General features: G+C 37.7%; 1 protein-coding gene across 1 annotated transcript in view; it reads right to left on the reverse strand.

Annotated features, from left to right (window-relative positions):
• DNAH7 (dynein axonemal heavy chain 7) overlaps positions 1-22,845 on the reverse strand; it is a 235,411-nt gene that overhangs the window by 64,628 nt on the left and 147,938 nt on the right. Inside the window, exons 44-48 of the mRNA XM_046658055.1 lie at positions 21,405-21,751; positions 19,315-19,495; positions 15,987-16,172; positions 9,835-9,998; positions 2,877-3,031 (exon numbers count right to left, since the gene is read on the reverse strand). Coding sequence (XP_046514011.1) covers positions 2,877-3,031; positions 9,835-9,998; positions 15,987-16,172; positions 19,315-19,495; positions 21,405-21,751 — 1,033 coding nt within the window. The remainder of the gene's footprint in view (positions 1-2,876; positions 3,032-9,834; positions 9,999-15,986; positions 16,173-19,314; positions 19,496-21,404; positions 21,752-22,845) is intronic.

The raw sequence follows: 22,845 nt of genomic DNA on the forward strand, positions 1-22,845 counted from the left end.
AGATTTCATTTTCATAGTTACTGGAAAGCTATTAAAAGATCTTCTCTACAAGTTGATTTCTTTTTCAAAAATTTAAAATTTCATTTTATTTTATTTTTCCAGCTTTATTGAGTTGGGAACAAATTGACTTAGCAGTATTTTTATGATTACTATCCTAGGCACACCTCAGTCACTCGTGTAACTAATACAGACGTATCTTTGTTTGCTAGAACACTGGCTTTCAAACTCTTTTAAAAAGCAGGACACTTTTTTCAAAGAGGATTTTATCTTAAAACTCAATATAAACAAAAAAAAAGGGAGGCCTGCTCTGGCGGGAGCAGAGGCCAGTGGGTGAAGAAGGCAAAGACCTCTGCCTTCTCGACCACGGCTGCCTGTGAGGGATGACAGATCAAAAGCCACTGTCCTTGAACAGGTCAGTAACTAAAGGTAACTTCTTAAATGGAAGAGTCTTTAACTGCTTCTGTTTTAAAACTGTAACAGTAACCGATACTTATACTTGAAGGTTCAATATAAAAATAGTTATAAAATCTGTCATCTGTTTCTCTTTCTATAATAGATTTAAAACTTTTCACTTCTCTCTGATGATTCATGTTAGCAAGCATTGTAAATAATCATTATCCATTTTAAAAGTATTCATTCCAGCGGGCTGGCCCTGTGGCCGAGTGGTTAAGTTTGTGCACTCTGCTTCGGCGGCCCAGGGTTTCGCCAGTTCAAATTCTGGGTGCAGACATGGCACTGCTCATCAAGCCACGCTGAGGCAGCATCCCACATGCCACAACTAGAAGGACCCATAACTAAAAATACACAACTATGTACTGGGGGGCTTTGGGGAGAAGAAGGAAAAATAAAATCTTAAAAAAAAAAAAATGTATTCATTCCAAAACATAGGTTAAAGCCACTGTGAGTGACACAGAAGGCACTGGACTAAGGCACCAGACCTGGGGACAGGTTGCAGCACTCCCCTTGACTAGGCATACAGTCTTGGTAACTAACATTCTCCCACACCTCACTTACCGGTTAACCAAATGAAGTGGTTGGAATTACTACTACTGGATTTCAGAATTCTGTGGCCACAACTCCAAGTAAGAAATATATTTTGAATCTTGGTCCTGTACACACATTGCATATAGAACTTTAAAATTTCATGAAATATTGCTTACCTTTACTCCATGCTATGCAGCCTAAGAGGTTCCATTCTTTTCTATTGCATTTCATTTAAAAATGCTGGTCATGACCCACTAAGTTGGTTTTCTCTCCCACAGTTGGGACTCACAGTTTGAAAAACACTATACAGATTGTCTCTATGGCCGTTTCCTCTCCAAAATGATGCAATACGGACATCAAGATACATGCCTGAGATCACAGAAATCTTCAGAATGTCAAGCACACGGTAGATGCTCGATTATCATTTAATTGTTTTTTACTGTGTCAAGGAAATTACTTGAACATTTAAGTCTAATTAAGTAATTTTAAATCAAGTATTTGAGGTGTTAATTTTTTCAGGAAATCTTCCTATTCCTCTGAATTCTCATAGTTCATCATCTGTGCCTTTCTTATTATACTAATATAATTAAATATAATGCTAATACAATTAAAGGATAATACACATAGTAAATCTCCGACCAAAAAACAACACATATTGAGCTTATCAGACACTGCTGTAAGTACCCAAAGTACAGTAACTCATTTCTTCCTCATACTATATGATCAAAGTACAGATAGGGAGACTGAGCCTCAGAAAGGTCACTGAACCAAGCACTGAGTAACAGAGGTAGGCACTCTGATTGCAGAGCCATGCACCTACCCATAACAGAACAGCGGCCCCAATAAGGGTTAGTGAGCTATGTCCATTTTCTGTTTTTATTACAGTTAGTTACCCATATTGTCTGATCCCATCTATTAAACAAGCAAGACATCTGATAGTGGAGATCATATTCCCCCTTTTCCTGGAACTCCTCCATCACCCATACTATACTCTAAGAATGAAATACCCCTTGTGTGTGTCTGTGTGTCCATATACATAAACACAAGATTTTGTAGGTAGACTTAGATTTTTTCATTTCATGCTTGACAGAACCTAAAATTGTAATATTTTAAAGACTAACTCGTTATTAATATGCAAAAATAAAATGTCTGTAAGACGACCTTGTATATTCTTTATGATTCTTCCACGTAGTACTAGCTCTAACAGCAACTGGGATTTACTATACTTGTCCTGGGACTAAATATGTTGTAGTTTCATAATGTTTACATTTATTTGGTCAAGTAAACAGTCAAAATTTCATAGGTAACATGGATTTAAAACGTGACTAATAACCCCAATTTACTCAAATCATAAGTATTTTGTTCTGTGTTTTGACAAATGTGACATGTGCATAGAGCTTTATTAAAAAGTCCTTGTCATATTTCTAGTCTCTCCATTGTAAATGGCAGATCATAGTCAGCCATGTAAAATGTGTACTTACCTCTCTGCCACTTTTGTACGGTAAGTCAAGAAAAGAATACATGGATAATTGGACTAATGTCACGTTAAAATACTTTTGGCATATCAAGCAGCCCTTTTAATTGCAAAAGTGGAGTCATAATAAGAACTAAAGAATTGCAAACATCAGACAAAAATTAAAACAGCTAAATTAAAGGAAGCATCATAAATGAATCTTGAGACATAAAAAAAGTCCTAACTTGCTGGTACTATACTCTCTAAAGTTCTCACGTGATTAATTATCAATAAATAATAAAAAACGTTAACAAAGTCATAATTTAAGATGAGTCTGACACAACTATCTTTTTAAAAAAGAAACAACCTACATTGTTTTGGGTTAATTGTGCCCTCTCCAGGCATTTCCATAATGTACACTTGTTATTCAACTACATACCAGGGGTACCAAACTGGATGCAATTTTCCAGAGTTCTGGCATAGTCAGGATCACTTAATTTAATTAGATGGAGACTATTGGCTTTTTCCATATTCTTGACCCATTTATTAGCCTGGCCTTGAGGATCTATCATCAGAGGCCACCTTCTTGCATTCCTGAAAGGGAGAAGAAAGAAGATGCTGGTCAAACTATGATTTGTCTCTGTGCGATTTAAGCATGCACACATCACTTTCTTACAGTTTATGCTTTATAGTAATATTTTACTCTTTAATTTATTACAAGAAACGATATTCTTGAAGCAGAGACATTTAGATTGAGCAGGCTACTAGAACGGCAGTTACAAAAATCATGTGGAAACAACACAACCTCTTTTACTCCTTTTGGGAAATTACCATTCTCGAAATGTTAAATTTGATTTTTAAAAATATTTGCTGCTCTTGCTAACTGGGTGACAATGACAACACCAAGAGTACTAGAAATCAGGAAATGCAAGTTCTACACTGGGCCTGGCCATTGATTGCTCATGTGACCTTGGGCAAGTCACTTCACTTGCTCAGCTTCCATCTCCTGTCATTTGTACAACAGGGAAAGAGAAAGGATTGAGACATCAGATCTCTCTTTGAAATATGGACTATTAAAGATATAATGGTCTAAAAATAAGGTGAAAAGCATAATTTTCTATCATCTAACCTTCATAATAGCCATGGAACCTTAAGTGTTCACATAATCGTTGACCTAGTATTTGCTTCAAACACTTGTATATTTAATGCCATATATGTACATATTTGTCATATATGTCGTATATTTGCTTAGCAACTGTGAGCTTATTACAGACAGAAATATATTTTCTGGAAGTCAGGGCTTTTGCACTATAGAAGAGCTCACATTTATTGCTTTATTCTCACTCATCTCCCTTTTATGATAAGAACGAGAACAGTGAACCATGAGGCACCCAGTTTCTTTTCCAGCGTGTTGTGGGGTCACAAAGTGTCAACCAGTATCTGGCATCACCATATGGTATCCAACCATATAGCTTTCTACCTTGTGTGACATGTAATCAGCATTAAGGTTATTGTTCTTTTTCTTCCTCTTCGAAGCTTCAGGAAATACAAGCCATGATTCTGGAAAATTTTCTAAAGATACTGTCCCACTCTTCAAAAGTGAGCACAGCAAATTCACATGGAACATCAGAAGAGAAGGAGGAGAAAATAAAAGGTTACTGGGGTAAAAAAAAAAAAAAGAAGTGGGACTGGAACAGGATAATATACTTAATCAACCTCATTATAACACGAATTTAGCATTTCATTGGATAATTTGTCCCCTCACATGGAAGTAATCATATTTTTTAGCATGTAAGTTAGAGTTGGAAACAAAACTTATAGTTTATATGGTAAAGAAGATAGTCTTGTCCTCCAGTATCAGCATTATATAATGGATTAATTGGCTTGGGCTGCTGTAATAAAATACCACAGACTGTCTTAAACAACAGAAATTTGTTTTCTCACAGTTCTGGAGGCAGGAAGTCCAAGATCAGAGTGCTAGCAGATTTAGTTTCTCCAGAGGCCTCTTGCCTTGGCTTGCAGACAACACAGCCTTCTTGCTGTGTCCTCACTGACCTTTCCCCTGTCTGCATATCCCTGGTATCTCTTCCTCTTCTTATAAGGACACCAGTTCTAATAGTTTAGGGCTCCATGCTATGACCTCATTTAACCTTAATTGCCTCCATAAAGGCCCCATCTCCAAATACAGTTACATCGGGAGTTATGCCTTCAACATATGAATGGGGGGAACAACTCAGTTCATTATATTCAGGAAGAAATGAGGCCAAAAGAATACTGTAATATCTTAGATACAATCAACTAATAAAAAGAGAATCACATCCATAAGAAACTAAAGGGAGTGAGGAGGGAAATTAGAAAAGAATAAAACTTATAAGTATGTAAAAGTTTCATTCTGTCACATTTTAGAAATATTTTTAGATTCGGAGGATTACGTGTGAGTGTTAGACAGCGTTTATGCTTCCCTACAGAAATTGGATGACTCACGCTTCCTTCTGTTGCTCCCACATGTTTTAGCCACAATACCCATGTTCATGCTGTTTTTTTGTCCAAAATGCTCTTCTTCCCCATCCTTTCACGTTCAAGTCCTACTCGTGTTTCAAGGTCTGCTTGAATGCTATGAAGTCCACAAAGCCTGTCTTGATCTCTTCTCTCTGTGAACTTCTTTAGCCATTCATCCATATTACATTTATGGTACTGTCATATAATCAGAATATTCTATATGATAATATTCTATTATTGATTCTATAATTTCTTAACTGCATCACTCAACTAAATAGCATATTCTTTGAGGGGAGAATGCTCATTCTTCTTTATCCTTTTTTCCTAGATCAAATAAAGTTTGCACATGATAATCTATTGAAATAGAAACAGCAAAAAACATCTGACAAACCCCATGCAAGCTAACTCATTCTGAAAATTGACATTTTCTAAGAGATCAACCCTGCATGGAGAAGGAAGGAACACCATCTCAAAACCAGAGGAAAGGACTTCTGGTGCTGACCAAGCTGGGCTACACCCAGTACAGCCAATCTCTTCCACTGATTACAATGAAAAATTCTGGATAAAATACAAAAAGCAACTACTTGCAGATTCTAAAAGTAAATAATAACAAGTGAATGGGAAAGAAGTTAAAATCTGAAGAATGACCAATAAGGGGGTGGTGAGTTTCTTGGGTGTTTTTGGTTTTTTTTCCTCTAATCTTGTAGCTTTGATCTGAGAACAGGCCTACTGGAGAATTGTGCAGCAAGCACAGGGATCAGAAACTCTCACTAGAGGACTGAGAATATGACCATGTGTGAGCCAGAGAGAGTGGGGGAAAGTGCATGTTTAGTTTTTCTCTTTTTTCTCTCCTGTCCCCGCCCTCAGGTCAACCCCAGCAGAAGAAGTATATTCCCATGGGAGAAGCCGTGGGATGAGTCACCTAAGAGAGCAGACTGGAAGAGGGGCCTCTGTTGTGCGTAGAGAGTAAGGGCATCTTTGTCTGCTCAGGCTGTTGTAACAAATCACCATGGCCTGTGTGGCTTAGACAACAAACATTTGTTTCTCACAGTTCTGGAGGCTGGGAAGGATAATGTTTTCAAACAAATTGTGCTAGAACAAATGGATATTCACATTCTCTGTCTCTCTCTCCACATATTTTTTTATATGTGTGTAAATATATATATTTACACACACACAATATATGTAAATAGATATATACTTACACACACACAGAGATGCTATTCTATACCCAGTTAAGAACTGTATCAGGGGGCCAGCCCCAAGGCTGAGTGGTTAAGTTTGCGCGCTCTGCTTTGGTGGCCCAGGGTTTGGATCCTGGGCATGGACATGGCACCGCTCATTAGGCCACGTTGAGGCGGCATCACATACTAGAAGGACCCACAACTAAAATATACAACTATGTACTGGGGGAATTTGGGGAGAAAAAAAAGAAGAAGAAGATTGGCAACAGTTGTTAGCTCAGGTGCCAATCTTTAAAAAAAAACTGTATCAAACTTATTTTCCCCAAACAACACCCTCAATATAACACTCAATATAACATTTTTTGATTCAAAAACAGGACAAAGTTGCGACTTTAGTTTAAAATATTTGCTTTTAAAGATTAGGGCTTCCATACAATATCATGTCAGATTAATAAAATTTCAAAGGAGATATTCTTCAGGGTAGGTAGAAAAGAATGTACTGGTTTTTAAATATATATATAACAGCAATTATTGTGGAGAGTTATGTTCGACACACATGGGTTTAAATAGCTTCACTCTTTGGATGAACATAAATCCTGAATTTGAAACAAACGAGCACTGTATTTACTGTTTACTTCCTCTTCACCACTGTTTTGCATTATTTTTCGACAAGACAACGTTTTTCTCTACACTATCTTCTCTGCTACTTCCTCCACCAAACATTCTTGAATCCAGAAATGCTTTCAAACCAGTGATTCCCAAATGGAAGTTGAATTTTTATAGCACTCGGCATTCCAAGTTTTAATAGTGTTTGTTCTCTTGTTAGTCTTTTGTTAGCTCTTTGTTCTTTTTGTTAGCTCTCTTGTTTGTCTAGAGACAATTGTTACTTGGTTTTGGCTCTTTCGGGTTTGTGAAAAATGCAGACATGCCACAGTGATAATACATGTTCACAGCAGTCTGCATGGAAGGACAGAATTTGAATATAACAGTGGTGCTTGTCAAAGAGTTTTGCTATTTTCCTCCTTACACACATAAAAATAGATAAAAACAGAGAAGGAAAGATAGGTGTTCCTGTCAGTTACTATTGCTGCTGAAATAAACCTAATTTATCTGACTCCTACAGAAATGAAAACTTAAAGACATTTTTAAAAGGCAGAGTTATATTAGATACAGGTCTGATCTGCTTACCAAATTGTTAAAGAATCCTCATACCTTCCCCGTAAAATGTTCAGCTGCAATCCAACTACATTAAATGTCATCACTCGCCCTGAAATTCTGAATAGCCAAGGACCTGCAGCTGTCAATAGCTCCAGAAGTTACTTACATTCTTACTTATCCAAACCGTACAGATTGTTCCAGTTTCCTTAAATAATCGACTTCTCACTGAGCTGAGACAGTATGTGAAAAGCACTTAGCACAGGATCAGGTCCTCAGTAAGTGCTCGGTATGAGTATTCTCATTATCAAGCAAGTGTCTCTGAGGAATGGAGGAACGCACCATGCAAGTAAACGCTTATCCGATACTTCAAAATGATCACCTTAAACCTACTTACTGAAACCTCTCAGTAAAAGATTAACGAAACACATCAACAAAATGAGCCAAGAATGAAAATGTTAATATTTCCTTCTTAGTAAAGTTGCTACCATGACTGCTTGCTAATATTCGAACATTTTTATAAACAAAGAGCAAAAATATAGGAGTTATGGTTCATTAATACCATTTTCTACCTGTAATCTCTCTGGAAATGTGAGCTTGTTGTCTTAAAAAATACTCACTGAAAGGTTTGGAATCTTTAAAGCAGAAATATTCATCAACAGTTCTGTTGTTATTGAGATATGACTGGACCCAAAAGAAAGCGCACATTTATTTGCTAGAAAATAAGAAGCAATTTAGCTTCCAATGAATACAATGGTTATAGATGTTCTGTAGGTGGAACAAAGGTATATAAATTCAAATCAAAACAGTAAAGACATAACTACCACTATGTGGGACATGACAAACTATATTTGCAAGGGCTTGGGAAGAGCAAAGTATTTTTTCTGAGAGGGAAACAATCGCAACAACAATAACGAAAACAGCAAAACTCTGACTATTCTTAGGTTGAAGTTAATTGGTCCACCTGGGCCAAAGTCACTGTCAACGATGGACTTCTAAACTTGCGGAAACCTCCCATATGTGTCAATGTCCACGGTGTGTTCTCACACTGAACACCAGCACAGACTATGTGCCATCGCCTTGTTAACTCAGTCAACAACGAACCAGCTGCCATTCTGGGCTTGTTAAAAGGCACTTAAAAATCTGTTTTAGCTGCAAACCAATGCACATATTTATCATTTATCTAGATTCTACCATTTTTCTTCTGGATTAAATTAGGTTATCAGTGCAGAGTACTCAGTTAATTTTAGTTTCCTAAAGTTTTGTAATCTTTTCTTCAAATCAACAAAATAATTAAATTTAAGTTTAGTTCCTGAAAAAGTTTGCCTAAGTACAATTTACTTGGCTGAAAAATGAGAACTACATGACACAGCTTTTCTTTTTGCCTTAGTTATCTGAAAGCTTTGAACTTAATTCAGGGCCCAGCCGTAAGGATTAGCTTGTCTCAAGTACCTAGCAGTAGCTAGTAGTAACAACTTCTTTACTTCCACTAGGTGGTCTCATCAGATTTTATCTTGTTTTGTATTATATTCAAATTGTACATACGTCAAATCTCTGTGGAATAATTTACCAAATAGATGCTAAAGAAATCTGTCAGGATCATTTGTTGAGCAGTAAAGAAATGTGTTTACCAGAGTTTTAATTTGTGGAATAATTTTCATAAATATTGCACACAAAAATTTAATAACAACTAGTCTTCATATGTAGTGGTTAATTCTATTTTAATAATTCACATGCCTCAATCATTTTAAATTAAGTACTATCATATTGATTGCTTTTTCAGTAGTAAAGCAACAACTAATCAAAACAGTCATGTAACACAGAATTGAACATTTCCTACTGATGGTTTACCTACACTATTCCCAAGACGCTAAAACCTCCAAGAAGACTGGCCCAGGGACAAAAGGCCTGTAGTACTGTGAACTTGGAAATCACACAATTGATGATGGTCCTCACACTGGGACAGGCTGAAGTCCTTGGTTTCTGGGAGGTAAGACCTGGAGGAAAGGCAAGGCTGGAGGGGCCTCCCATATTCTCCCAGCCCAGTCTCCATGGGACTTATCTACTAACCAGGAGATTCCAGGAAAAGCAACCATTTGTCTTGAAAGCCCCAATCAGCCCAGGGCCCAGAAATGTATCATTTAAGCTGGTCCCACACCCAGCAGGGACTAAGAGAATTTGGAACATCCAAACCCATCACCACCAACAACCCACTGCTACACCTTTCACTAACCTGCAATCCCAAAGCCCTGTATCTTATGGGAATAAAAATTTTGGACTTCACTTACTTATGGGAGGGTTTTGTTCTATTTGCTAAAAATTGACTAAAAATTAGGCAAATGTCATCTGGGTTTTGTTTGTTTACTACAGTCTCCAATACTCAACTATTCCAATATTAATATGAGAAGAAAGTGATTATCCATATTTAATTTAGCTAATTAAGTAAAATTTTGTTTGCAATACTATAACAGTTTACTAGCTATAACTGCTAAAAAGGTGCACAGATACATAACTCTACTGATTAACAGAGGTCATTTGTGAGAAAAATATTTTCCTTACATTATGATGATCCCATTATCAATGGAAAATGAGTCGGAAGGTAACCCAGCAATATTCCAGGCTCGAATTGTCACTGCTTCTCCCAGGATCCCCATAAGGGAATAATCATCAGAACAGGGGATATCTCTTCCTTTGCACAAATTTGTCCATTCCTTGGTTTGGTTCTTTAAGACATACACAGAAAGATATAAAAATGAGGCTGGAGATCACCAAATGAAAACTTTGTAAACTCCTTGATTATACTTTATTCATTGAGTCAACAAATCATTGCTGAAACTCTACCTCAAAAATGATTTATAGTTATCAGATTTTTTCAAATAAAATTATAATTTAGAAGGTCCACTATGTATTCAACTGAAAATTAATTATAGCCAATGCTAAGATAAAGTTTAGATAAATCACTTAACAAGTGAAGTCAGAATTTTGTGCCTGGAAAAAATAATTGCCAATTACTTGACGTAGAAGTTGGAGACCACCATGTTTTTCTTTAAATTACAAATATTCAGCAAGCCTAACACAATGTTATGGTATAAAAGTAAATCTAATTTGCACTGGGAGGGCCACAGAAAACATTTGTTTCTGGCTCTCACATGCCCTGGGGGAGGGATGATGGCGGGGCTATTAGGCACCAAGGATTGGGGCACACATTAGAGTTTGGGATATTCCATCTGGGGCACAGTTTGCTAAGATGCTTCAAGCCCAAGTTGACACTCAGAAATTCAGAAGCCAAGGTCCAATTTGAAGTTACAGATAAAGAGTTCAGAAATAGTCAAACACAAGACAGAAGAGAAAATAGGTTAGGAAGAGACATGGGGAAGGCAGATATACATGGTGTTGGTACCAGCCCATGGGCAGAGGAGGATCCTGTGTGTGCAAAGTGGTGCAGGCGGAGAGGGCACAGTGAGCACTACCATCTCCCTCAGGCTCCTGTTGAGTAGGTTCGACCAACATTGCCTTAGGTTTGCACACGAAAGGCCATGACAGTTTGGGGAGAGTTGATGACTTTCATGACCTTGATTAGCCAGTTATTTTGTAGAATGCCCCACAATTGGGTCTGTATGATGTTTCCTCCTGATTCAGTTGAGGTTATGCAACTTTGGCAGGAATATCATAGAAATGATGTTGTGTTTTCATTGCATTCCATCAATGGTACATGATTTCAAATTGTTCATTTATTGATGATACTGATTTTTATCACTTGATTAAGGTGTCTTCCAGGCTTCTGTGTCATAATTCTGTGATCTTAGGTGTGATTAAAGCTTCTGTGGATGGTGGGACACAACACAAAGACACTCAGAAGAAAGGGAGAACTCTTTGTTACTTATAGCTCCAAATAAGAGAAAGCTGCCATACAGGAGGTTGCACACAGAAATGGAGTAACAGCAAGGTGTAACTGTGGGAGGCGGTTTATAGATGGTAAGCACGGTGGGGCGGGGTGAGCTAGGCTTCATGGGCTTCCTGGGGACTCGGTATTTTGAATAATTCCACAGGCATGAGGAAGAAAGGACCTTCCCTTCTGGGTGTTAGGTGTTGGGGGCCTCTGGAAGTTGGGTACATGCCTACTGTACCCCAGGAGTATTGGAGCCTCATAAGGAAAATGCTTGGGGTGAGGGCTTAGCAAACTGCCCATGAAAGGGAATTCAAAGTTTTTAATCATGATTCAAAACTGAGAGAAGATAGCACTTGTGAAATATTGTATTACAGCTTCTCCACCGCTAAGTTGCTCTTTTCCCCTTTCCCTTTGAAATTTGTCAGCATTTTGTGGGAAGATACTTTGTAACTATGTAAATATTCTGGGTTTTGTGAGGCACTCATTTTTGAAATTTATTAATTTATGTCTGTATAGATTTATCTTTTCTATTTTTTGTCTCTCTTTTTATTGAGGTATAATTGACATATAACATCATATTAGTTTCGGGTATACAACAGAATGATTCAATATTTGTAAGTATTGTGAAATGATCACATAATAAGTCTAGTTAACATCCATCACCATATATAGTTACAGAATTTTTTTTCCTTTCCTTTTTCATTTTCTCCTGATGAGAACTTTTAAGATCTACTCTTAGCAACTTTCAAATATACAATACAGTATTAACCATAGTCACCATGCTGTATGTTACATCCATGACTTATTTATTTTATAATTGGAAGTTTGTACCCTTTGACTCCCTTCACCCATTGTGCCCACATCTTTTCCTATTTTATTCAATGAGTTATAATAACGTTACCATCATTATTTATTGCTGATTTGGCCAGTGGGAGTACCTTTAAATTAAATTCTATGTCCTTTTGACATGTCCCTACCATTCTTTGGGCATTTCCATACTCTTGCTCAAAAAACATATTTCAGGCTTATCTTATAGTCAAGTCCGCACTGACCAAGGATAATCTTCCTATTTTGAGTTCAGCTGATTAGCAACCTTAACTGCATCTGCTGAGTCCCTTTGCCATGTGATGTAACATATCCACAGGTATAACACTAGAGGGCCAACACTGGGGGCAAATCCTTGCCGCTCACGGTACTTAATAACTATCACCTGGCTTTCCTGTTTGGTTTGGGTTGGTTGCTGACACCACGAACAGGTGTGTCTATGTAGGGAGGAGGGGCTGAGAGCATTTCCATTTTGGATTCTGCCTCCTAAGTATGCAGTTCCTACTGGCATGTTTTGATTTCTTTATTGTTAGGCTTTATTGTTTTTATTCTTTATTGTTGGGTTGCAGACTTTTGGGGAGGTCTGCAGGTTTTCTCAGATATGGCTTGATGCTGGAGTAGGCATGACAGCCAATGATATGCGGAAGAAGTAGAGAACATGAGAGCAATAGCTGCTGTGGAATGCTGTTTATAGTTGACAGTATGTTATCACAGAGAACTCTGGATTAAAAATTTAAGTGGCTCAACACAACTAGAAGGACGTGCAACTAGGAATATACAACTATGTACTGGGGAGATTTGGGGAGATAAAGCAGAAAAAAAAAGATTAGCAACAGTTGTTAGCACAGGTGCCAATCTTTAAGAAAAAATTTAAGTGGCTCAATTATACATCTGTAAGGGTGTGGCAACAGCAGAGAATAACTGAAATGAATATGAGGGACTCTGAACAACCATCTCAAAATATAAGCCAAAGGCCTTGGCTGGTAATCAGTGGTAAGAGAGATGGTGGAAATGGAAAATTGACCATTAAGGGTGTCATCTTGGTGAAAAAAATTCCATCACCACCAAAACGGTTTTGACTTTGATTATTGGCAGGGAAAGGTCAGTAAGAAAATTCACATTAATTCAACTCCAGGGCTTGTATGTCCTCACAGCACTCTAAGATTCTGTTTTAGAGACTGACATGGGCATTGCAGTTGAAGTACTGTGGGCCCAGCTATCCCAGGAGAATTGGACTTTTCTGTGTTTCACTTATAAAGAGTACCAGAAACTCTACAAAGGGGTCGATGAATAATTGACAACTACTCTGATTCAAGTTTGGAGGGAGGTGTTCCAGCTATTTATTGAGGGCTCTTGTTATCCTGGGACTTTGATGCTAGAAAAGAACCAAGATTTTATCTTAGTTGGGTTTCCCAGAAGCACACTCTGAGATGAAGATTTGTGTGAAGTGCTTTATTAAGGAAGGGATGCAGGGGAAGCAGGAGAAGGATAGGGAAGAAGCCAATAAAAGGTGAGAGGGGGCTGACTCCACGGCCTAGTGGTTGGATTTGGAGCACTCTGCTTCAGCAACCCAGGTTTGCAGGTTTGGATCCCAGGCATGGACCTACACCACTTGTTAGCCATGCTGTGATGGCAACCCACATACAAAATAGAGGAAGACTGGCACAGACGTTAGCTCAAGGCAAATCTTGCGCAAGTAAAAAGATGAAGATTGGCAATAGATGTTAGCTCAGGCCAAATCTTCCTCAGCAAAAAAGAAAAAAAAAGGGGGAGGGATCTGCCAAATTTCTGCAGCAGTGGCTTCAGCTTGATCCTACAGAAAGTGTAAGTTATTCCCTGGAGTTGTCCCAACCAGAAGGAAGGGAGATGGACTCTCATGCCCCAACTTCTGTCAGTCATTCATTAGGCCTGAGCCAGAGGGAAGTAAATTGCCCAGCAATTTTAGCTCTCCAAGCATTGGGCAAAGTGGGTTCTAAGAACCCAAGGGAAGTCTGCCAAAAAAAGAGACACAGGTGCTGGTTGTTGGATGTGAAAACACAGGAAGCCAGGAAGGGATCCAGGCAGAGCACTGACTTTGTCACTATAACCCTTGTGCTTAGAACTGAATGGGAAGCTTTTGATGGGATGTGAACTGCCAGCTTCCCTAAGAGGAGAGGAAAAAAACAAAAGAGAGATTATGGAGTATGACTCAGAGAACGAATTCATGGGAAGCAACAGCGACATTCAAGACTTGTTAAGAAAAGTCACAGCCTAGGTTGCTATAGTGAAGCAAAGAAGGGACAAGACTGCCTTCAAGCCTTCGTGGAGATGAGATGGGATGGGACGGCTACTTGAACCAGGGTTAGGGACAGTGGATTAAGTTCACAGAAAGAACTATGAGCTTTGGTTGTATCTTGTGTCTACCTTGAGTGTCACTTGGCTTTTGTCATTAAATTCTGAGGTCTCAGTTCTGGACCTCAACACTCCCTTGAAGCATTTGTGTGGTGGTCTGACTGGCAGCCCCCATTCTGGTAGAAGTGAGTGACTGCTGTGTCAGCAAGACGCAGTGCCTTGAAACAAGTCTGTCAGAGGGCTGGGTTGGGAGGAATGGTACTGGCTCATACACTTTCAGCATGGTCCTGGAACACTAAACAGGAGCCGGTGCAGACACCCAGGGGTATGCTGGGGGCCAAGAGAGAAGGGTAAAGGTGGCTGCAACTACTCCTTCCACTGTTCCAAGTTGATACAGGAGAGTAGAAAGAGCGCTAAATTAGGATTTGGGTGACTACAAGTCTCATTCCTGCTCTGTCATTAACCAGCTGTGTGCCCTGAGCAATTCTCTGAATCTTTATAAGTCTCAGTGTCTGAAATTGTCGAGGAAACAAGGCTGTTACTAGGTAAATAGTGTCATCTTAAATGTTAACTATAAATGTTTGAACTATAAGATGTTAACACCATAACCATAGACAGTCATTCAAAGATACGAGTGAAAAGGCAAAGCTAAAAAGATATGAAGGTCATGCACCAGGACAAGGGCTACCAGAACCCAGAAGACTAAAGACAGAAGTACCACTTATGTGAGGATTTTAAACCAGTTTGGTTAAAAACAAACAAATCAAAACAGTAGCCCTCAAGAATCAAGCCTGCTTAAGAGAAAACCCCAACATTAAGTGAAGCTCACTTAAGACCACGTGCAAGCAAATGCTTTGTAAAATGACAAAGGTGAGTTGTTTCGTTCTTCTCTCCTTGCTTGACACAAAAACGTATTGCCAAATGTTTGAATTTCTCTCTTCTCTGTACCTTCCTTTTCTTTTTCTTTTAGTTCTTTTAATTTTTCTAAATCTCTCCTCCTGCTTTGACAGGGCCACGTCCTGGGTGGGATGCCAGTTTAATTTTCCTAAAGAGAGCTGAAGAATACACTGGGTCCCATTCAGGAAGGGACTGAAAAGCGGAAGAAAAATGCGGAGAAGAAATAGGATTAGGAGTTGGGTCAGGGAGAAGGAGAAGACAAGCAGAGCCCATCAAAAGGGAGGGAACTCGAAGCAGGGGACCCGGCGTTGGTTTTCTAAGGAAGAAGCAGCTCCCCACTTGGGTTCCAGGCCGTCTCACCTCTTCCTTCTGTAAAGTTGCAGTCTCTGAAGTTATTTGGAAATGATTTATTACTGAGACTCATAGGGAGGAACTGATTAACCCCCCACCCCTACCCCTCCCGGGCCCCAAATCCTGATATCTTTATACTTGCTTAGGAACTGAAATTTTATCATTAGGCCCTGCCATCTCATTACATTTTAAAGTAGATCTTTTTGTTTCTAAAACAATTCGTTTTAGAAGAGTATTTGATATAGCATCTTCTGGCTACCAATCTAATTTAAAGAAAAAATAAAATACACAACTGAAAATCACTTAAAAACATATTGCTCCTCGTACTTACCAACCAACCAACCAAGATCCCTAAGATTAATGTTGGCTGTAATGAGAGGGTCTGGAAGAGATCTTAGAAATCGATTAGTATTCCTACCTGTCGATAGTTCGACGTAAAGGCTCCCAGGTAGGCGACAACTCCAGAGGAAATGAGGATGTCACCTGTCAGGTTGATGTACAGCTGCCCCAACTCCAGGGCGGATTGGCTCCACCGCGTTTTCTCACCCCCAAGGCCTCCAATCAACTGCTCAGCTCGCTCCAACTTTTTGCTGCACAAGTCAACCTCAAAACAGAAGTGAGCATCATCAATGTCCGCAAGGAGAATGACTTAAAAATCCTGCAAGATTTTACTGCCAGAGATAAATTATTTTTTTAATTACAAACCCATGCCTGGAATTCTCTTTTAACTCTCTAAAAGAAAAATGTGAGAGATCTTACTTTAAATACTGGAAAGTCCATGACCTTTAAGAATTTTTTTTTTCATAATAAAGTGTGTACTTTAACACAATTTATGAAATTCATAATGGATATTTATCATATAACGCAAAGAACAGCTCTATTTAAGGAAATGACCTATAATATGAGATACTGAAAGTTAATTAAGTAACAAAGCACATTCTCTTGCAAATATAGATGTTTTCCCTCTATTCAAATAATCTAAATGCATTTTATTTTAAATATTCTATGAACATTTTTCTCCTCATTTAACTTCTGGTTGATTTAATGATAATTTTAAAAGTTAAATGTTTAAAAGTTTTAATAATTTATGCTTAGCTACAAAGCACAATTTTCAAGTTGTTAGATTGCGTCAACTGACTCAGATACTTGCAATTAACCTTAAATTAGGACATCAGTCAATAGCTGAGAGCCTTCTTTGTGCCTAAGACTGTCAACCAAATCTGATTACATGTAATTAAGCAATGTGATTTAAAAAAAGAAAAAGGCTAATTATGAAGGTGACAAACCCGGGGAAAAGCCATTTCAACCACGCACTAGAAATACTTCAGGAGAATATCTGAATTATTTTTATTTAATTTTGAGTGACTTAGCATCGTTATTTTTAGAAGAAAACAAAATTAAGGGTTAGCTTAAGGTTCAAAATGAAATAATTTACATGAAAAGAGGAAATAAATACTTGATAAAAGCAGAGACATTTAGATTACTTTGGAATAACAGTTTGTCTTATACTTTTTCCTAATGCTATTAATATTTATATTAAATAAACACTTTTAGATTAAAAGATATAAAATACTATATGAGTTTATCAAAAGATAGGTTTAAAAAAGCAAAAGGTGGGGCTGGCCCTGGGGCCTAGTGGTTAAATTTGACTTGATCTGCTTTGTTGGCCTGGGTTTGGTTCCTGGACCTGCACCTACACCACCCTTCAGTGGCCATGCTGTGGTGGTAACCCACGTACAAAACAGAGGAAGACTGGCACAGATGTTAGCTCAGGGCAAATCTTCCTCAAGCAAAAAGAGGAAGATTGGCAATGGATGTTAGCTCAGGGCAAATCTTCCTCAGCAAAAAAAAAAAAAAAGAACGAAAGAAAGAAAAGAAAAGAAAGCAAAAGGTATGTAATTGGTAATACTTTTGATACTTCCTAAATTTAAACCTTTTCTTTTTTAACTTTACCCCTTTTAATATCTTCTGTATTCCTAGCTTCTCTCTTCATCCATTCTTCTTTTAATAATGTTTACAATAAACTGAATCAGGTCTTAGACTATAATAAAGTTACCATCAGAAACTACTAAGTAAAAATACTTTAGCTAAAATTTCTCCTCCAAAAGCAGATTTTTAGTACATATACATGCATACATTCATTTTATATTACTGTAATCTTCCAACATTTTCTTAAAAGTAAATAAAAATTTCAAACATACAGCAGAGTTGAAAAATGTTTACAGTGAGCAACCAGATACCTATTAGTTATATTATTTAAACTAAAACTGACCACTTGGAACTCATGCCCAATAATAGGTCACAGTTCTAAAGATTAGCACAATATCGTATATTTGTTACAAATATAGAACTTGTGCACATGTCTTAGAGAAAGAGGCAGTCTGGGCCGTGGGAAAGAGCATAGCTATTAGGGTCAGATTGCCTGGGTTCAGATTTAGCCTTTAATGCTTAGAAGCTGGGTTGACCACAGGCAAGTTGCTTAACCTTTCTGTGCTTTAGTTTCCATAAATTGGTCCAAAAAGATTACCTCCCTCAGAGGCTGTTGTGAGAATAAATGAAATAATACACACTGCTTGCAGAACAATAATGTTCTTGCACTTAATAAGCACTCAATAAATATTAACTGTTATAAAATATTTTCACATTTTTTTTCCCTGGAGCATAATCAGACTTTAGAAATTAATTTTTGCAAATGGTGTCTCTACAGAAGTTAGAGGAATGTTTCTCATCTTACAAACATTTTCAGTGGACACAGTATGGTTCTGGGCATTGACTTCTCTTTTTTTCTTTTTAAAGATTTTATTTTTTCCTTTTCCTCCGCAAAGCCCCCTGGTACATAGTTGTATATTCTTAGTTGTGGGTCCTTCTAGTTGTGGCATGTGGGATGCCGCCTCAGAATGGCCTGATGAGCAGTGCCATGTCTGCGCCCAGGATCCGAACCAGCGAAACCCTGGGCCGCTGAAGCAGAGTGTGTGAACTTAACCACTCGGCCACACAGCTGGCCCCTGGGCATTGAGTTTTAATTTCAGCTCTGCCTAAGTCACTCACCATTCTGGTTCTCCATCTTCTTATCTATAACATGAAGAGTGATTTAAATAGTCTAGCTCAAAATTCTAGTAATCTAAGGCAGAGATGACTGGCAATTTTTTTTGGAAGGACCAGAAAGTAAATATTTTAGGCTTGTGGGCCAAGAGGCATAATCGAGGACACTAGGTAGGTACTTACATAATGTCAAAGAGCCAATTGACATTATATAAGTCAATGACATTATATGTAAGTCTTTAACAATGTCAAAACCATTGTTAGCTTGTGGACTGTACGAAAACAGGCAACAGTGGGTTTGGCCGGTGGGCCATAGCTTGCCAGACCCTGAACAGGAAGAAAACAGGATTGCTGTGTTATGTGCTGGTGTGCATATCGTTCTTTTTTTTTTTCCACAGGGAAAATTCATGCTGAGCTAACATCTATTGACAATCTTCCTCTTTTTTCTTCTTCTCTTCCCCAAAGCCCCAGGACATGGTTGCATATCTGATAGTTGTAGGTTCTTCTAGTTCTTCTACATGAGCCACTGCCACAGCATGGCAACTGACAGGTGGTGTGGGTCCACGACCGGGAGGTGAACCTGGGTTGCTGAAGCAGTGAGAGCGCTCAATTTTAACCACTATGCCACCAGGGCTGGCTCACAAACATTATTCTTGTTGATGATAATTGAGGACTTCACCATATTTGTCTGTTTTGCCCCATACCTGGTTTTCCAAGTCAGCCTTCTTTTGTTTGTTGAGTTCGAGCGTGTCCTGGAGCCTGGCCAGCTTGTCCTGAACCTCCCGCAGGGCTGCCTGCTTCTTCCTAAGCCCATCCATGGCAATTTTGAGCTCCCCTTCAGCTGAAGCCAGTTTTATCTTTTTGGGAGCCACTATTTTTGCCACTCTGCAAAAAGTAAAATTGGAAAGGGAAATATACATTTAATATTCTGGAGGACTTTCTATCACTGAATTTACTTTTCTAATATCCTTACTATCACTCAATACACATTTTTATACAAAATCTATACTGATTTCCATATTCTATATTTCACCTAAGAATCAGTCAAACCTGATCCCAGCACATAAGAAATGACTATTAAAATACATACTAAATTTGCATAATGTTTTCAAATAAGAAATAATAAGATAATAATAAGAAAAATTATTTCAATAATTTTTCTACCTAAAATAAAATATTCAATTGTTAGCCAGTGTAAATTTTGGTGATTTTGCAAAAGGAGAATAGCATATTCATGGAGAATATTACAATGTTTATAGAAACTAGCCAAATTCATTAAGGCTTAATTCTGATGAGGAGAAAGGGAGGTATTTAATCTACATCATTTTGCTTTTTAAAACACCTTTCAGAATATACCCTTAACTAAAACCAGCTATCTTACAAATACGTATTTTGGTAATAAAAGGGACATAGAGGCAAAAGAATGGATCTAAATTCTCTTCTCTTTATCTGGAAAACCAAGTCAGTCAAGTACTCGTTCCAAACAAATGATAAAATATTAAATTAAAATTTATCAATAGCATAATATATAATGGGCAAAAAAATATATAGTGTGTAATATATATGTACAATGATCCAAATTGTGTATGAGTTTGAATGACATCCTGCTTTTTGAAGAAACGGCCAATATTTTTTACTCTGGTAGATCATATAAATGGTTCTCATACAATCACCAAAGAAAGGCTCCTTGTCTCACAAGGAATACTATTATACCAGCGGTTTTCAAAATGTGGTCTGGGACACGGCCCCTCCTCTTCAAGGAGTCCATGAGGTCCTCCCTTGTCCAGCTAAACCTCACTGAGAGGCTGTATTTCCTTCATACACTTGTGGGGATCAGAATTGACCACCTCAAAATATGTCTCTTTGGCTTGATTATTTTTAAGAAAAAAAGACTCTGAAAAAAACTTTGACCTGCCCCCCTAACTGCCTAAAAGAATTTAAGATAAAAGGCCTGTCCCCAGGACAGGCCATCACCAGAAATAACCCTGGGTATCATAGACTGTGAGAGTCCTGGCTCAGCCCATTCTTATCTACCAAACATCTCTTTTCCATCTCCATGTGAATTGCCTTCCTCCCCTTTGAAGCCCCAAAACACTACCCCCAGCACCCTCCTCTGTCTTTAGCAAAGATGGTACTTAAGGGAACAGCGTCTGCCATTTTGGCGAGTGGCTCAGCTTTCCTGGGTCTCTCCCATGGATACACGTTATAAAGCTTTGTTTGATTTTCTTCTGTTGTTCTGTCTCATGTCAGTTTAATTCATAGCCCAGCCAAAAGGACCCCGAGGGTAGAGGATTCGTCTTTTTCCCCTACACACTTCAGTCAAAGCAATCTATTGCAACAGATTGAACGAAGAAGCAGATTTGAGAGTCCAGCTGTCTCTCATTAAACTGCATATTAAAGAGATTTGCAAAAATATAAAATATCACCACTCTTCGCACAACTTGTTTCGAAAGTGTGGGTTTTCTAAAAATAAAATGTTATTTATGCCATTTTTTGTTGCTATTTTAAAATGAATTAAATATTTCTCAGTTTTAATTTCTAATATGGTAGATAAACAAAAGTTTTGGGGGTCTTCAACAATTTTTAGGCGTGTAAAGGGTTCCCAAGTCCAAAAAGTATTATACTATTTAATTGGTATATTCTTGCCTCCAGTAAATACGTAAACACGTAGCAAGTATTAGACATAATTTTCTGAGGAGCCTCTCACCTATGTAGCTTTTAAGTTTCATATTGCCTAACTGACCAAACCTGAAAATAAAACCTATCAGTTAGTTTTCTCTCTGTCAGTCCTTACCTATCATACGAATCCATTGCTATGACCCATTTGCACAGACCTTCAGCTGCTGTGGAAGCATTTCTAATCTTTTCTGGAACAAAATCTGGATTTGGAATATAATTTTTTCTTATGATATTCATATAAGCTGGAGGAATATTGTCCTTGTCATACTCATGAAGTGACTGTAGAAACCTAATGTCACCAAGAAGTCTCTTAGCTGGACCCCAGAAATCCTCTATTTTTTTGCCTGAACCTGTGGGGTCTGGGATTTTGTCCGCTTTGATGCCTTTCAAGATGCATATGGCTTCCATGACGAGCTTGACGCCAGCGGGAGGACTCTTCATGGATTTTACCACAGTAATGTCCTTAAAACAACAACAAGCTCATTACTAAAAAAAGAACTGTTTGTTTATATATAACTTGTCACTGGTTGCTAATTTCAAACTAAGCCATAAGCTATAGAAACTCCCTCTGTCCAGTGGGTGGAAAGAGTGACAGTGATCCTACTGCGTCAAGAAGCATTGAGAAGTTTGTCCCAAAGGAAAAATTTAAAACAAAAAAGAATAATAGAAAGATACCCTATGTGAGATTACTTATGACATGAAGTGTACTTCAAAAATACATAAAGGAGAGATTTGGGTGTCACAAAGAAAGAGTTTTGCAGCTTCTTAAAAACTATAAAAATAATAGATGCCAACATTAGAAAAATCCAGAGAAATTATACATACGAAGGTCTCCTATAATCCTATGATATAGTGTAAACTTTTTCATTTACATTCTTCCATATATTTTTCTATGTGTATATCCTGCAAACCAGTGTATATGCCATATTTTAACCAATAGAATCACGGTATACATAACATATATGCTGTTCTAAAACCTGTCCTATTTCAATAACAATATATAGTAAATATCCTTTCCATGCTAGAAAACATTTACAAACATAAACATTTACAGTCTTCTGATGTATAGATAGGAGTCATAATTCTAATACCCTATCTATGCTTTTTTTCTATTTTTTGCTATTGCAATTGCCATGTTGAATTAAAGACTTTATGCCTTTTATTTTGAAAGCTTTTGACACATATTGACAAGTCACTCTTTAGAAAGTATACAAGGGTACCTGCTTTGCTACATACACCCTTAGCAACACTGGTGGGCATTCTGATAGGCAAAAGAAATTTTATGTTAATCTGCATTTTTTTAAATACAAGTGGGGTAGGATATATTTTCATGTTTATTGACTATTTGTATTTCTTCTCTTGTAAATTACTTCTTTATATCATTTACTATCTTATCTTAGAGCTACTTTTTTTTCTTAGTAAGAAAAGCTCTTTCTGTATGAGCTGTTTACGTAAGGCATATTAATTAATATTAATATTAATCTTTTGTTTGCCATGTATTTCAAATATTTTTCCTCAGTGTTTCTAAACTTCTATCCATAGTGTTTACATCAAAC

Source organism: Equus quagga, chromosome 4, assembly GCF_021613505.1.
Source record: "Equus quagga isolate Etosha38 chromosome 4, UCLA_HA_Equagga_1.0, whole genome shotgun sequence".
Lineage (NCBI taxonomy): Eukaryota > Metazoa > Chordata > Mammalia > Perissodactyla > Equidae > Equus > Equus quagga.